Source organism: Rhinopithecus bieti, unplaced genomic scaffold (genome assembly GCF_001698545.2).
Source record: "Rhinopithecus bieti isolate Rb0 unplaced genomic scaffold, ASM169854v2 scaffold_68778, whole genome shotgun sequence".
Lineage (NCBI taxonomy): Eukaryota > Metazoa > Chordata > Mammalia > Primates > Cercopithecidae > Rhinopithecus > Rhinopithecus bieti.
This window is the reverse complement of record NW_016827519.1, coordinates 1,261,301-1,277,179: the sequence shown is the minus strand read 5'-3', so window position 1 is coordinate 1,277,179 and position 15,879 is coordinate 1,261,301. Positions and strand designations below refer to the sequence as shown.

The window sequence follows — 15,879 nt, the reverse complement described above, 5'->3', positions numbered from 1 at the left end:
AAAATCCTCTAATAAAATAGATTAGAAGCTTCTATACATCTTTTTCAAATGTTTTCTTAATTAAAAGTTGGCAAACTATTGTACAGTACATATAATTATTTAGCATGATATGTGTACATGTCTAACTTTCACTGGAAATCTAAAAGGTTACATCAGTTACTACAGAAAACATCCTATGAAATGAAAATGTGGTCAAGTTTCTGAAAATTATTTTCATTTTGTGGCTATATAAGCCTCTTTATTAAAAGGATGCTGATTTCCACTTATGTACTTTCTATTTTAATCTGTAGGGGCTGCTCCTATAGACATTAAAGTATGATACAGAAGGCTGGAAACCCTATGCTTGAAAATTTCAATCTAGAACATTTCTTTCAGAGAAACATTCTTTCTTTCAAAGCTTGACACCATCACTAATTATTTAAGTATTGGAGTTTATTACTGAAAACTCCCAAGGCAGTAGGTCGTATGACAAATTCTACATTTTCCTGTGTTTCTGTAGCCTAAGTCTTTTAGCCAGAATAATGTTCCCAAACTTCTGAAATTTGTTTTTTTTTTTTTTTTTCCTTGAAAGAAAGTCAGTCTTTTCTTTTTTATTTTTTCTTTCTTTTACATCAAATAAAAGTAAAATGAGAGGCCTAAGTTTCTCAGGCACAATCCTTTTCTAGTTGGTTACCCTTCCAAAACCCTCATAAAAGAGGCATTTTTAGAAGGACGTCTTAAGTCCTCGTTTATTATTGCTCTTGCATTTAGGAAACTAAAAATACTTTTCCAACATTGGAAAAGCCACTCAGAGTAACACTCAAGTTCTTCCTGAGATGTTCGTTACATGGCAGACAGAGTTTTCTTTAGAGAGACAGACAAAACCCATCTGTCTTAATTTGTAGCCTAAGATCTGTAAGAAGAAATGATCAAATGCAACTTGGAGAAAAGGCAGCCCCATGTATACTCATCAGTGATTTTACTATAGAAGCATGTTTTTATATTATGTCTGCAGTGTACCTGAACTGATGATTCTATTTAGGATTTCTGATTTTGATTCTGTTTGGAATGACTAGCACTTCTTTGCCCTTACATGGGTTAATTACCTGACATAAACCAGGACATCTCCTTATTTCCAAAGCTTGGTATAAAATTAGTATGACTCATGATTTCAACATACAGCCTGGACAGAATAATGACTTTATGCATTTAAGAGGAAGCAAAAATATGAACAGTGAATGTGGGTTTGCTTCCCTTACTGGCCAGAGGTATTTTTTGTTTTTTCTCATCACCTTCTGCAACCCTCCATACAAAAGTAGTAATGTGAAACCACTTTCCAGTGCCAATAACAAAGAAGGCGAAAGTCGTGTTCATTCTCTCTGTGTAGAGGAGTTGTTTAAAAACAGTGACACTATCAAAGTATATTTTAAAACTAGTGAAATTTTAGAAACAGAAAAAATTTAATATATACAGGAAAGTTTAGAATGCTAAGGTATCACAAAGGAACTGGAAATCCTCTTTTCTTTCTCTGTTTACTTTATAGTAATTCTACCCTCAGAAGTTTTTCGAGTTTGTGATGATCCTAAACCTGTTTCTATTTTATAACTTCAAAATTCCTCTTAGGAGTTACCACTCAGATGCAAAAAGACGCAAAGATCAGGAGGTGAAATCATGCTATCGGGTTCTCCTGATTTCCCTCCCTCTGCAATTCTACTTTTCTTTCATCCCACCTTCTGTCTGCCCCCACAGTGCACCTGGCTGACAGATGAACTTGGGCGCACTCAGGCATACCATCTACAATCCATCATCATTTCAGCTTTATAAAATAAGTATATAACATAGAGTTAGATATTTGAACTCCAGAGATGGAGAGAGGCTAAAGGAAAGCACACACAAAAAATAAAACATATATAGATTTCATTTGCTGCCCTCTGGAGTTGCTGTCCCACCTCTATTAGGTTTCTGTCCCTTGCAAAGCGCTTTGTTCAGTTAGCATGAGGTCAAAGTTAGGCCAAATCTCCTGGACCTTACTCCAGCAAAATTTCATGGTGGGGTTCTGAATAGCGATGACTTCAATTTCTGGCTGCTTCTACGACTTTAAGATGAAAGGGACCTGAGTAAGTGGCGTAACCTGGTTCTCCTAGAAGCCGGGCAGCAGAGGCAAACTTGTCCCCTACTGCAATGTCAGGACAATCCGTCTTCACAAAAGCCTTATCTGTAACTGTATCAATTTCTGAATAAACTGTAAATATTTAATAGAATTCACAACATACTGAACTACCCCTCTCTTCCCTTTCTCTCCTTTTCCTGGGAGATAAATTATAGGCAGTAACAGAGTGCTGGGCAGGTTTGGGGTGTTGATACCCTAGGTTTTCAAGTTACAATCAAAAGCTGGGTAAAGGAATGAGAGATCCCCTTGGTGATTCAATGTCACAGGCAAGGTGAAACAGGAACAGCAGAATTCACTTTATTGACTCTTAATATGTAGATTTTCATTACAGGCAGGGAATGAAAGCTCAATGTCATGTCTCGCATATAATATTATAAGAAAAATAGAAGAACAGCTAAGGACATTTTTCTCCCCACTTTATTAGGAAGAGAAAAATAGCAAAACAACTAGATATAGAGAAAATAAATCAAATGCCATAATAATGTTGAAAATAGTGGCCAAGTACAGTTCAAAATTAGATCACTGGCAGAAGATAATGAAAAGGACTGTTATGTTTGCTGTAAACTTTGCAGAGTTCACGGGAGAGAGATGTTTCTGAAAAGGTACACGTAACTATTTTTAAACTAAAATGAATTATATTTTAAATGTGCTAGGTGAGGCATCAGTTTAAGTAAATATTGGTCAACTACAGGTGCCAGAGATAATCATTCATGCTTTGTAAATGCTCATCTGTAAACTCCACAGTAAAGATGTCCATCTAGAAACCATAATAGACAGTTGTGATTTTCTTAAATTAGAGCAAAAGCATATTTAGTGTATTTAATGGGTTCTCTGAAGACAGAAAGACTTACATTCTCGGTGTTTTGTAAAAATGGGATTATAAACTGCTCTGGTTAAAATCATTAAATTTGGAGAGGCTGTATTAAAAAAAAAAAAAAGCTAATGGTAGAAAGAAGTTCTAAAAAGCAGCTGTGTACCAAATTCTATATTCCTTTGCAATTTATGTTACGCAGAGGAATATTGACTAGCTTTAAATCAGACATGTCAAGGTTTGAATCCAAATCCGATCTCTCAGTTACTAGCTGTGTGTCCTTGGACACATTACTTACATTATTTATGTGCCACTTAATCATCTGTAAAGTGGGATTAATAAGCCTTTCATCATTTGTTTATTTTTGATTAGCATTAAATAGAAAACATGTAAAGCAGCTGATATAACAAATGTGTAATAGTAATATACTTTCCAGTTATGTTAAACAGTTTTAGAACAATCTAAATTTCTTAGTTGTCACAGAAAAGTGAATGAATTATCAATAAGCAGAATGATCACAAATACAAATACCTATGTAATCACAATCAGGTTGAGAAATAGAGTATCACCAGCACACAAGGTCCTTCCATGCTCCAGCCAATCAATTCTGTCTGTTTCCTTCCAGTAATAAAGCACTTTCCCGACTTGTAACAATGTAGCTTTGTGCCCGTTTTTGAACTTTATATACTGAAATCACACAACTGGTGTTTTATGCACTGCATTATGTTTGTGATAATCATCCATGTCATCGCATGCAGCTCTAGCTCATCCATTTTCACTATCTGAATACACCACAGTTTATTATCCAATCTGTTACTAATGAACACTTAGGTTTGAGGCTCTTATAAATAATGCCACTATGAATGTCCTCGTATGTCTGCCTGCTTTTCTTTTAAAGTAGGTTTTCTTAAGTGATAACCATAGGGCATGGAAGATACAATATGTCTACAATTCTGGAAGTGCATGGTTATGAAATTGCTTGCTAACAGCTTTTAAAGAGAACTATCAGACTTTGAAGATAATTATCATATATTATAGATACATTTATGTTGTACCGTATGTGAAAAATCATTATGTTAAAGGAGACTTGGTACTTAAAACCAACACATAACTAGTGGGAGTGTTTAGAAGCTCTGTAGACCCTAATGAAACATCAACAAGGTTGAAAATATTTGTAAAAATTTTAGAGAGCTGTTGAGAAATGGCACAAAATAAAAGAACTAAGTAACAGCAGTTGTACCTCCTCCCCTTTCCTCTCTCAGTCAGCATGGAGGCTTTCAGTGAAAAATAAGGTTCAATTCAAATAACATGAAATTAGTACTCAGATTTTACTGCTGGAGAAATAAAAGTCTAATTTTTTTTAAAAAGTAAATTTTCCATTAAAAGCACTTCAAATTTTAGCCTCTTATGAGATTGGAGTCAGTTGACTTGGCTTTAAATATTGCCTCTTCCATTTACCAGATTCTCTTACTAGCCATTGTAAACTTCAGTTCCTTCATCTGCAAAATGGGCATAATCTATTGTTGCCACATCAAGGGATTGTATCAAATAAGATGATACTGTAAACTTTGTAACCAAAAAGATGCTATAGATATATTATTATATTTGAATATTAAATGGAGGTTAGCATCTATTAAGTGTTTACTTTAGGCTAGATATTGTTTAGAGTGCTGCTACCTAAGTCAGTCCATTCAGTCATCAGAATAACACCCTGAAGTTAGTTTATTATAATGACTAAAAAGCAACTGCTTATTATGATGATTATTTTTCATGAGTTATTTGTATCAGAAGCCAGAATTTTAATATAAATCTGATTTCAAAACATTTTCCTATATCACCCTATTTATGACTTCTGGCACTTCCACACTTAAGAGGCAGAATGGTGTGCCTGGATTGGCGATCAGGACCCAATCTGCAATTATCTAGCATATTTTTCCACACACACCCCCAAACATGTTCTTCTTTCATAAAATAAGAGAATAAGATTAAAGAATATCCTTAAATCTAGAAGACTTCTGAATCTCCCCAATTAGGGAATAAGTAGCAAGAAGGACATCATGAAGTGAAAAGTATTGTGGAAAAGGGATATATTCAAATTCAAATAATTCAAACTAGATACTAATAAAATGTATTCAAGGGTATTCCTGGCTGACTCACTTTAAAAAACCTAATATATGGTGCATTTAATGTATAATCAGTAATGTCATTTTCATAATATTTCAAATGACATCTTTATAAAGATGTGTTTACTTACATAGATTGAAGAAATCAGCCAGCTCTACATGGTCTATATTTACAATATTTTAAAAATTTTACTTAACAGCTCATATACATGTTTTAAATATATGTGTGTGAGTGGGTGGGTGTTTATGGTTTTCTTCCACCTTTTCCCAAGCTAAATGGTCTTTGAAATAGCAGTGTATGGCTTGAGAAAATTTTTGCATGGCATTTCCCTAGAAGCAAGGAAGGAAGGAAGATTACATGGAAAGCAGTACTCAATGGCACTAATTTAAGTACATAACCAAAAAAAGCAATTTTGGAATAAAAATATGACACTACCATCTCTATATGATGTCTAGATTTTATCACTTTAAAATATATAGATCCATTTAAAACTCAGAATATTTTATTAAGGTATTCAAATGATGGTTATTTTCTTTCAGATTCCTTCCAAAAAAAAAAAAAAAACCAATACCAAAGAAGCCTACAATGTTGACCTTAGCCAAAATTCTGTTGATTTCAACTTTGTTTTATTCACTTCTATCGGGGAGCCATGGAAAAGAAAATCAAAGCATAAACATAACACAGAGCACTGCAGAAGTTTTTAAAACAATGGAAAATAAACCTCTTTCTTTGGAAAGTGAAACAAACTTAAACTCAGATAAAGAAAATATAACCACCTCAAATATCAAGGCGAGTCATTCTCCTCCTTTGAATCTACCAAACAAAAGCCATGGAATAACAGATTTCTCCAGTAACTCGTCAGCAGAGCATTCTTTGGGCAGTCTAAAACCCACAGCCACCATTTCCACAAGCCCTCCCTTGATCCACAGCTTTGTTTCTAAATTGCCTTGGAATGCACCTATAGCAGATGAAGATCCTTTGCCCATCTCGGCACATCCCAATGCTACACCTGCTCTGTCTTCAGAAAACTTCACTTGGTCTTTGGTCAATGACACCGTGAAAACTCCCAATAATAGTTCCATTACAGTTAGCATCCTCTCTTCGGAACCAGCTTCTCCATCTGTGACCCCCTTGATAGTGGAACCAAGTGGATGGCTTACCACAAACAGTGATAGCTTCACTGGGTTTACCCCCTATCAAGAAAAAACAACTCTACAGCCTACCTTAAAATTCACCAATAATTCAAAACTCTTTCCAAATACATCAGATCCCCAAAAAGGTAAATATAAATGAATTTAACTTTCCTTTGGTGTGAAACTGAAATTCCAAATAAGTCATGCAGAGTAAGTCTAAGGAATCACCATGCTACAAAAATAGAGGAGAACACAGTAGCATGAATTTTCTCACTTTTGAGGGATGATCATTATAGTCACTAGAAATAGTGAAGTAGTTTTTGGGCTTCAATGAACATATACTAGTCATTTCTCTTTGGGAGTGTAAGGAGACAATGAGACAAAATGTGAAGTTAGGTTAGTTCAAGAAAAGATGGAGACTAAAGCAATGGTATAGTTTTGAGATACTAGGTAACAATTTTCAATGAATCTTGAGAAGACTACCTGAAAATTCCATATGCTCATGTGACTACTATTTAACTGAACATATATATATAATTATATATATATGAGCATATATATACGTTTATATATATACAACTGAACATATATATGTTCATATATATGTTTTTTATATATAAGCATATGAGTTTATATATATGAGTTTTAAAAAAGTTGAACAAAGTAATGAATTTATAAATTATCTGTCACCATCACAGACAACTTATTATGTGGACATTTTATGTTTCATTTAAGGATTATGTCAAGCTTTTCCATTTGAAACATAAAAATGGTTTTACGTTTTTCCATAAAATGAAAAAAGATACCTAAGTTTCAATAATTCATTAATGTTTTGTTTTTTCAGATCTAATATATTTTACCCCCTTGAAATGTTTTTTCAATAATTTGTTTTCCTTCAAGAACTCACTTCCAGTGTGGCTTACTTAAGGATTATATTAATAATGTAAAAACCAAATCATATATACAAATTCCTATGTGAATGTTGTTGCAGTGTGTATGAAAAGTTTTAAATTCTGAAATCTAGGCTTTTTATAACACCATTATCAATATATTGTATATGTACATTTAACTATGATTTTAACATATCTTGTCATTTTAAAAAATACTTCCTCTCTTTTAGTCTATCTAAACCTAATACACATATTGAGAATACTGAGTACTTACTCTTACCATTGCTATTTTATGTAAAAAAAAAATTTAGCTAGCTTACTTCTCTTTTATTTCACTACCAATTCTACTGTACTCCAACATGAAAATTAATTTTTTTAGAAATGAGATTTTATATAGAATCAGAGACCCTGCAAGACCCTTTGCACCTAATTAATGAGTACCTCAAGAAAAGAGAAGAAAAAAAGAGAAATGTACTAAATTTCAGTTCAGAGATCATTTAGTTTATTGAAAATTTAGTCTTCAAATAAGATACTGAGTGAAAATAATAATACAGTGAAATTTTGAATTCCCTTAAGCTCAGGCCAAGACAACTGTTCTTGATATGCAAGGCACTGAAGTTATCTTGCCTTGGTTTATTTGTGGTATTTAGAAATAACCTCTATCAGGATATACTGATTTTTCCTTGTAGTGACTTTTTATTTGTTTTTTCATTTTCTATTACCCACTCACTCCTATTGGCTTTTAATCTTTGAATTATTTTTAAAAACAAGTGTAAAGTTCATTTTATCATTAAAGTTCAACACTGATATTAGATCTTAATGGAATATACACATGGTATTTCAGTGCTATTGATGTTAATAAGAATAAGACACAGTTATAGAGCTAAGACTTAGAAGTATTTCAATGTAATTAAAAATTAGAAGTGTGGTTTTATCAACAAATACGTTTGCCAATATATCCCAAATGGTACTTTATAAAACACACACACACAGAAACACATCATTATCTAATTTTTAAATGTTAAACATTCTTTGGTATATGGAAAGTTAACATGTATAGATTTTGGTTCGTTGAATAACTATTTTATATTTTTTAAAATTTTTTTTTGTCCTGTAGAAAATAGAAATACAGGAATAGTATTCGGGGCCATTTTAGGTGCTATTCTGGGTGTCTCATTGCTTACTCTTGTTGGATACTTGTTGTGTGGAAAAAAGAAAACGGATTCATTTTCCCATCGGCGACTTTATGACGACAGAAATGAACCAGGTAAAAGCTATTTTCAATACTTCACCTGGGCACAGTGGTTTTAATTAAATGAGGATGTCAATGTTCACTGCATTGCCTAGAAGGTAATTCCAAAAGAATTCATATGAATGAATAAACTGAAGACTTATTCTGATCCATCTTCTGTTTATCAAAGAACAAAACCAAAATAATTATAAACCTGTGAGTGAAATTTAAAAAACATTTGAAGTGTTGCTCATTGCATCAGAATTGGTTTTAAATCATAATCCAAGAATCTAAAACATATGTATAAAATTGGAAGATAATGAATGGTAGGACATTAAGAAAAAATGACTAGTTTGGTTAGCAACTGACAGCAGAGCTATTCCTTGCCATTGTGAGATCACTAAGTAGCAGTAATTTGAACAAAGATTGATTCTAATTTGGAGCTCTTTTAAAGTTTATACAGAAACAGCAGTCCTCCATTAACCATCTTAATGAGGCTCGAAAACAAAGTATCTAAAAGTTGCATATTTGCACACATAAAGTCACATTGTACCTTAATTCAGGAATTTTCCACTCACATGATGGAAAAGGCCAACCATAATATCTATGAATGAGAAATATGTATACTAAAAATAAAATTGTCAATTTGTGCTTTAATAATATAATATCAATTTGATATTTGATTTAATGTTTGGTTCATCTGTAGTTTTCTACTTCAGGGAAAAAAATACATCTGTCTTCTGGTTTGCACAAGGGATTGTTGTCACCATAACAAATAGTTAAATGCTTCTGGTGAGTCCCATTGATGAAGTCTTACTGAATCTGAGCTTCAATGAGTTCAGATATGACTGATATATTTCTCATATTCTGAACCAAATCTGTTAATTATAAATGTAACTGAATTCTGATCATGGGTTTCTAGGAACTAATACAAAACAAAAAGTATCATTCTTCAAAATTAAAGGATAGGATTTATAACAGTGGTTTTCAATCCATTTTTTCACCTTAGAATCTTGTCTTTACATGTAATCTCATGCAAAAACTCAATTTATCAAAAATTGATATAATCTAAACTGCAGTGATAGAGGCATAAAGGAATAACTCAATCACAACAACTGTTTTGTCCATCAAAAACAGTTTTGAGACACCTCTCCCAAAGACCTAAGGTTCCTTTGTAAACAGATGGCTAAAGGAATAAGTAGATAAGCAAATGATGATACCTAAGTGAATAGTTTACTAAACTAATAATTAGTTATTCCTTGTAGTACTTTAAGATACCAAGTGCCTGTCCAGTTGTTTTTGAAAATGAATTCAAGATCTTTAGGAAATAATGACTATTTGTTTAAAAAAAAAACTAAATTTGCACATCAACAATCAGAAAACCTCAAGTACATAGTAACTTGAATGGATCAGAAGAAAACATAAGCTCCCACAAATTTTTGTTATCTCCTCCAGGTTTTACGTTTTTCCATAAAATGAAAAAAGATACCTAAGTTTCAATAATTCATTAATGTTTTGTTTTTTCAGATCTAATATATTTTACCCCCTTGAAATGTTTTTTCAATAATTTGTTTTCCTTCAAGAACTCACTTCCAGTGTGGCTTACTTAAGGATTATATTAATAATGTAAAACCAAATCATATATACAAATTCCTATGTGAATGTTGTTGCAGTGTGTATGAAAAGTTTTAAATTCTGAAATCTAGGCTTTTATAACACCATTATCAATATATTGTATATGTACATTTAACTATGATTTTAACATATCTTGTCATTTTAAAAAATACTTCCTCTCTTTTAGTCTATCTAAACCTAATACACATATTGAGAATACTGAGTACTTACTCTTACCATTGCTATTTTATGTAAAAAAAAAATTTAGCTAGCTTACTTCTCTTTTATTTCACTACCAATTCTACTGTACTCCAACATGAAAATTAATTTTTTTAGAAATGAGATTTTATATAGAATCAGAGACCCTGCAAGACCCTTTGCACCTAATTAATGAGTACCTCAAGAAAAGAGAAGAAAAAAAGAGAAATGTACTAAATTTCAGTTCAGAGATCATTTAGTTTATTGAAAATTTAGTCTTCAAATAAGATACTGAGTGAAAATAATAATACAGTGAAATTTTGAATTCCCTTAAGCTCAGGCCAAGACAACTGTTCTTGATATGCAAGGCACTGAAGTTATCTTGCCTTGGTTTATTTGTGGTATTTAGAAATAACCTCTATCAGGATATACTGATTTTCCTTGTAGTGACTTTTATTTGTTTTTTCATTTTCTATTACCCACTCACTCCTATTGGCTTTTAATCTTTGAATTATTTTAAAACAAGTGTAAAGTTCATTTTATCATTAAAGTTCAACACTGATATTAGATCTTAATGGAATATACACATGGTATTTCAGTGCTATTGATGTTAATAAGAATAAGACACAGTTATAGAGCTAAGACTTAGAAGTATTTCAATGTAATTAAAATTAGAAGTGTGGTTTTATCAACAAATACGTTTGCCAATATATCCCAAATGGTACTTTATAAAACACACACACACAGAAACACATCATTATCTAATTTTAAATGTTAAACATTCTTTGGTATATGGAAAGTTAACATGTATAGATTTTGGTTCGTTGAATAACTATTTTATATTTTTTAAAATTTTTTTTTGTCCTGTAGAAAATAGAAATACAGGAATAGTATTCGGGGCCATTTTAGGTGCTATTCTGGGTGTCTCATTGCTTACTCTTGTTGGATACTTGTTGTGTGGAAAAAAGAAAACGGATTCATTTTCCCATCGGCGACTTTATGACGACAGAAATGAACCAGGTAAAAGCTATTTTCAATACTTCACCTGGGCACAGTGGTTTTAATTAAATGAGGATGTCAATGTTCACTGCATTGCCTAGAAGGTAATTCCAAAAGAATTCATATGAATGAATAAACTGAAGACTTATTCTGATCCATCTTCTGTTTATCAAAGAACAAAACCAAAATAATTATAAACCTGTGAGTGAAATTTAAAAAACATTTGAAGTGTTGCTCATTGCATCAGAATTGGTTTTAAATCATAATCCAAGAATCTAAAACATATGTATAAAATTGGAAGATAATGAATGGTAGGACATTAAGAAAAAATGACTAGTTTGGTTAGCAACTGACAGCAGAGCTATTCCTTGCCATTGTGAGATCACTAAGTAGCAGTAATTTGAACAAAGATTGATTCTAATTTGGAGCTCTTTTAAAGTTTATACAGAAACAGCAGTCCTCCATTAACCATCTTAATGAGGCTCGAAAACAAAGTATCTAAAAGTTGCATATTTGCACACATAAAGTCACATTGTACCTTAATTCAGGAATTTTCCACTCACATGATGGAAAAGGCCAACCATAATATCTATGAATGAGAAATATGTATACTAAAATAAAATTGTCAATTTGTGCTTTAATAATATAATATCAATTTGATATTTGATTTAATGTTTGGTTCATCTGTAGTTTTCTACTTCAGGGAAAAAAATACATCTGTCTTCTGGTTTGCACAAGGGATTGTTGTCACCATAACAAATAGTTAAATGCTTCTGGTGAGTCCCATTGATGAAGTCTTACTGAATCTGAGCTTCAATGAGTTCAGATATGACTGATATATTTCTCATATTCTGAACCAAATCTGTTAATTATAAATGTAACTGAATTCTGATCATGGGTTTCTAGGAACTAATACAAAACAAAAGTATCATTCTTCAAAATTAAAGGATAGGATTTATAACAGTGGTTTTCAATCCATTTTTTCACCTTAGAATCTTGTCTTTACATGTAATCTCATGCAAAACTCAATTTATCAAAATTGATATAATCTAAACTGCAGTGATAGAGGCATAAAGGAATAACTCAATCACAACAACTGTTTTGTCCATCAAAACAGTTTTGAGACACCTCTCCCAAAGACCTAAGGTTCCTTTGTAAACAGATGGCTAAAGGAATAAGTAGATAAGCAAATGATGATACCTAAGTGAATAGTTTACTAAACTAATAATTAGTTATTCCTTGTAGTACTTTAAGATACCAAGTGCCTGTCCAGTTGTTTTGAAAATGAATTCAAGATCTTTAGGAAATAATGACTATTTGTTTAAAAAAAAAACTAAATTTGCACATCAACAATCAGAAAACCTCAAGTACATAGTAACTTGAATGGATCAGAAGAAAACATAAGCTCCCACAAATTTTTGTTATCTCCTCCACCTTAAATGGTTTAGCCATCAAGATACTGAGATATTTGGTAAAATAATAACATTAATTTAAAAATTATTGACTTCACTTAAAAAAATTTTACACCAGAAGTGACAAATTCTGAACATACTGACAAGGCTTTGAAATCACAAGACTCAAAAGTCAATGGGGTATTGTCTGCACTTCCTTATACAAGGTATTGCTATACTATAGTGGTCTCTTCTTCAGTTCCTTTACTTTGAGTCCATCAACAGTAAAATTTTGGAAGTCTGTAACTCTTAATCTTTTTTTTTTTTTTTTTTTTTTCATGAGACGGAGCCTCGCTCTGTCACCAGGCTGGAGTGCAAGTGGCCAGACCAGCCTCACGCAAGCTCCGCCTCCCGGTTCAAACGCCCATTCCCCCTGCCTCAAGCCTCCCGAGTTAGCTGGACTACAGGCGCCCTCCACCTCCCCGCTAATTTTTGTATTTTTAGTAGAGACGGGGTTTCACCGTGTTAGCCAGGATGGTCCTCGATCTCCTGACCTCGAGATCCGCCGTCTCGGCCTCCCAAAGTGCTGGATTACAGGCCTTGGCCCACCGCACCCCGCCCTGTACCTATTAACTATAAAAAATGAAGCTTGAAAAACATCACTTATTTAAATTTAAAACTAAAATCTAAAAGCCCATATAAAACTCCCTACTTATTTTCTCATCTAGAATAATTCTATACTTGGTGGATGTCTGAACATGAACTCTCAGAGTATCCACTGTGAAGACAATATTATTTTTTGAGCCTTTTAGTTCTGCGAATAGACAATGCACCGGACACCTTATGAATGTGAGTTTTGGGGAATTCTAGCTACTACAATCCAAAATTTGAATGATTCCAGCCATGCCAGAAAGTCGAAATTGCAACGTGATGGCATTCCCTAGTGACATACCTCCCACTTCGTACTTCTGTATAACTAAAAGGAAAAAGTGTCAAACAGCAAGGTGTCATCACATCCTAGCCTTTTGACAAATTCATCTTCAGAAGGTACCACAAAATTACTGTCATGTGGATTTTGGCCCAAGGGAGAACATAAAACAGGAGACCAGAGCCAGAAATGTAGATAGGACTGTATCATCCCAAAGGTTTTCTTCTTACAATTTTTGGCCATCTGAGGCTTTACTAAGTAGCTTAATTTTGTATTTTAGTATTATTTTCTTTAGTAGAAAAATTTGGTGGAATCAGATAAAACAAAAGATTTCACCATTACAGCCCTGCCTGATAATTTAATAATAAAAATTATTCCAACCAAGAAATTCTAAAACACTGAAGTTGACTCTTTATACTGCTCTGCCTAGCAGCCCTATGCCATAGATCAAGATTACAAGTCTAAACGAAATTGAAGGGGTGCTTTTTAAAGCTAAAAAGAGGACCATAGCCCAGTAGTTTCTGTTACTGGGAAATTGGAGGCAATAGGAGATTAGAGACCTTATTACAGTACATTATAATTTTCTAAGATCAGCACACACATGATCAGCTCCCTTGAGTTGCCAAGCTGGCGACTGCACCCACGGGGCCATGGCAGGAAAAACTGACCCTACCAGGAAAGTAATAGCTTCTTAAAAGTCTTCAAAGGTCTTGGGAATTTTACATGTCTTATATACCTTAGGCTTCAATTATTGGGTGCCCTTAAAAACTAAATAGAATCATGGAAAAAAAAAAAAAAAAAAAAAAAAAAAAAAAAAAAAAGTTACACAAAAATATACCTGTACATAATTTGTACAGTTTTAAGTTGTTTAGATAGGAACTAGATTTCTTATATTAGACATTATTGCTCAATCGTAATGGAATAGATTCTGAACTATAAATGTATGAACTCTAAGGTTAAAAAAGATGAATGGAAATATCAAATAACTTTTTACTGAGCATCAGTTTCATAAGCAATAATATAAGAAGATTAATTTGGATTCTAGTATGTTTCAGTTTGTTTTTAATTACCACCTGCCTTTCGTAGAAAAAATATGTTCCTTGATGTAGGAAAGTCTAGGTTTTAGAGATGAGAGGATGAGATCAAGAGTTAAATTCCTAAAGAAGCAGTGAATGTACGAAGAGAGCAAACAAAGCAAGTACCAACCTAGAGGCTTTATTTTTGAATTGATTCATGGTGTGTGTGTGTGTGTGTGTGTATGTAGAAACACAGAAACAGCTTCAGAAAATAAGGGATAGAAAGTAATGTAGAAAGTACTTACCCCATATTGCCATAAAAATAGCAAAGAAGACTGTCCCTCCATTATCAAACAAATATGTCACCTGAGGAGAAAACAAACAGAAATATTAGTCATGCAAATTGATTATAATAATCCAGTGAATACTGTTTGCACTCAGGTACTATGATTTTTTCTCAAATAGAATCATATTATTTTATAGTATGGAAATATTATATATGAAATCCTTTCATGGGTCCTGCATCAATTTCACATGATTTTTCTCACGAGGAGAGGTAAAGAAACATTAGCCCTCTTCTCTCCTCTCTTAATTCCCTTTATACCCCACCATCATTTCTAATTATAAATAATTCTACCATCCTATGGAAGTATTTGTGGGTCACAGATTGTCAAACTACAATGAAAGTTGTATGAAATTAGTTTTTCAGGGGAGGCATTCCTAGTTGCAATTCCTGTTAGCAAAACGTCTAGGAGTGGGGAAGCTGGGAAATGCAGGATTCTTCCAGTGAGCCAGCATTTCCAATAGCTAACTCTATTCTCTTAGTCTTTCAAAATGTAGGATGGGTCCAATAATGGCTATAAGATGTAATATATCCCATCTTAATTTGTTTCAAAAGTTTCATAAATCACTGGACACTCATGAAACAAAGTGTTTTTTAATCAGATAACTGAAACTTCATAAAGAAAGATGCGTAGTTTTATAATGTTATTGAATCAAATTTTAAGGCTTGTAAGTATTGTTTGATTTTAATAAAATATAAATTCAATTTACCTTTGCTTGTTTGCATTTGCATAATGCCCTCAGTATATATGTAACTTAGTGAGAGAAATTAAACTAACACAGTGAAGGCAAAAAATGTTTGGCCAGCACAAAAAATCCATAGAAACTATAGAGAAAATAGGGGCATTGTCCTCACAGGAGGGTGAGGACAATCATGGGCTAAAGTACAGTATTATAAGAAAAGTTGGAAAGCAATGGTGTCCTTGCTCAATCTGACATCCAGAGGGTGCTCAATGAGAGCATTAAAATAACAGTAATGCATATTTCAGTTGTAACATCTGGAACACACTGCAAAATATACGTAAAGCAAGTCATCATAAAACGCATTTTTCT

The 15,879-nt window shown here is 32.8% G+C and overlaps 2 protein-coding genes across 2 annotated transcripts in view; one reads left to right on the top strand and one right to left on the bottom strand.

The window, feature by feature from the left end:
- The window catches only part of ANO3 (anoctamin 3), a 350,115-nt gene that overhangs the window by 100,197 nt on the left and 234,039 nt on the right, over window positions 1-15,879 (bottom strand). Inside the window, exon 14 of the mRNA XM_017863846.1 lies at window positions 14,790-14,850. Coding sequence (XP_017719335.1) covers window positions 14,790-14,850 — 61 coding nt within the window. The remainder of the gene's footprint in view (window positions 1-14,789; window positions 14,851-15,879) is intronic.
- MUC15 (mucin 15, cell surface associated) lies at window positions 5,646-13,484 on the top strand. The gene is given in 4 exon segments (XM_017863827.1): window positions 5,646-6,363; window positions 8,225-8,374; window positions 13,353-13,423; window positions 13,425-13,484. Coding segments are annotated over 4 exon segments (975 nt in total). The 5' UTR covers window positions 5,646-5,669.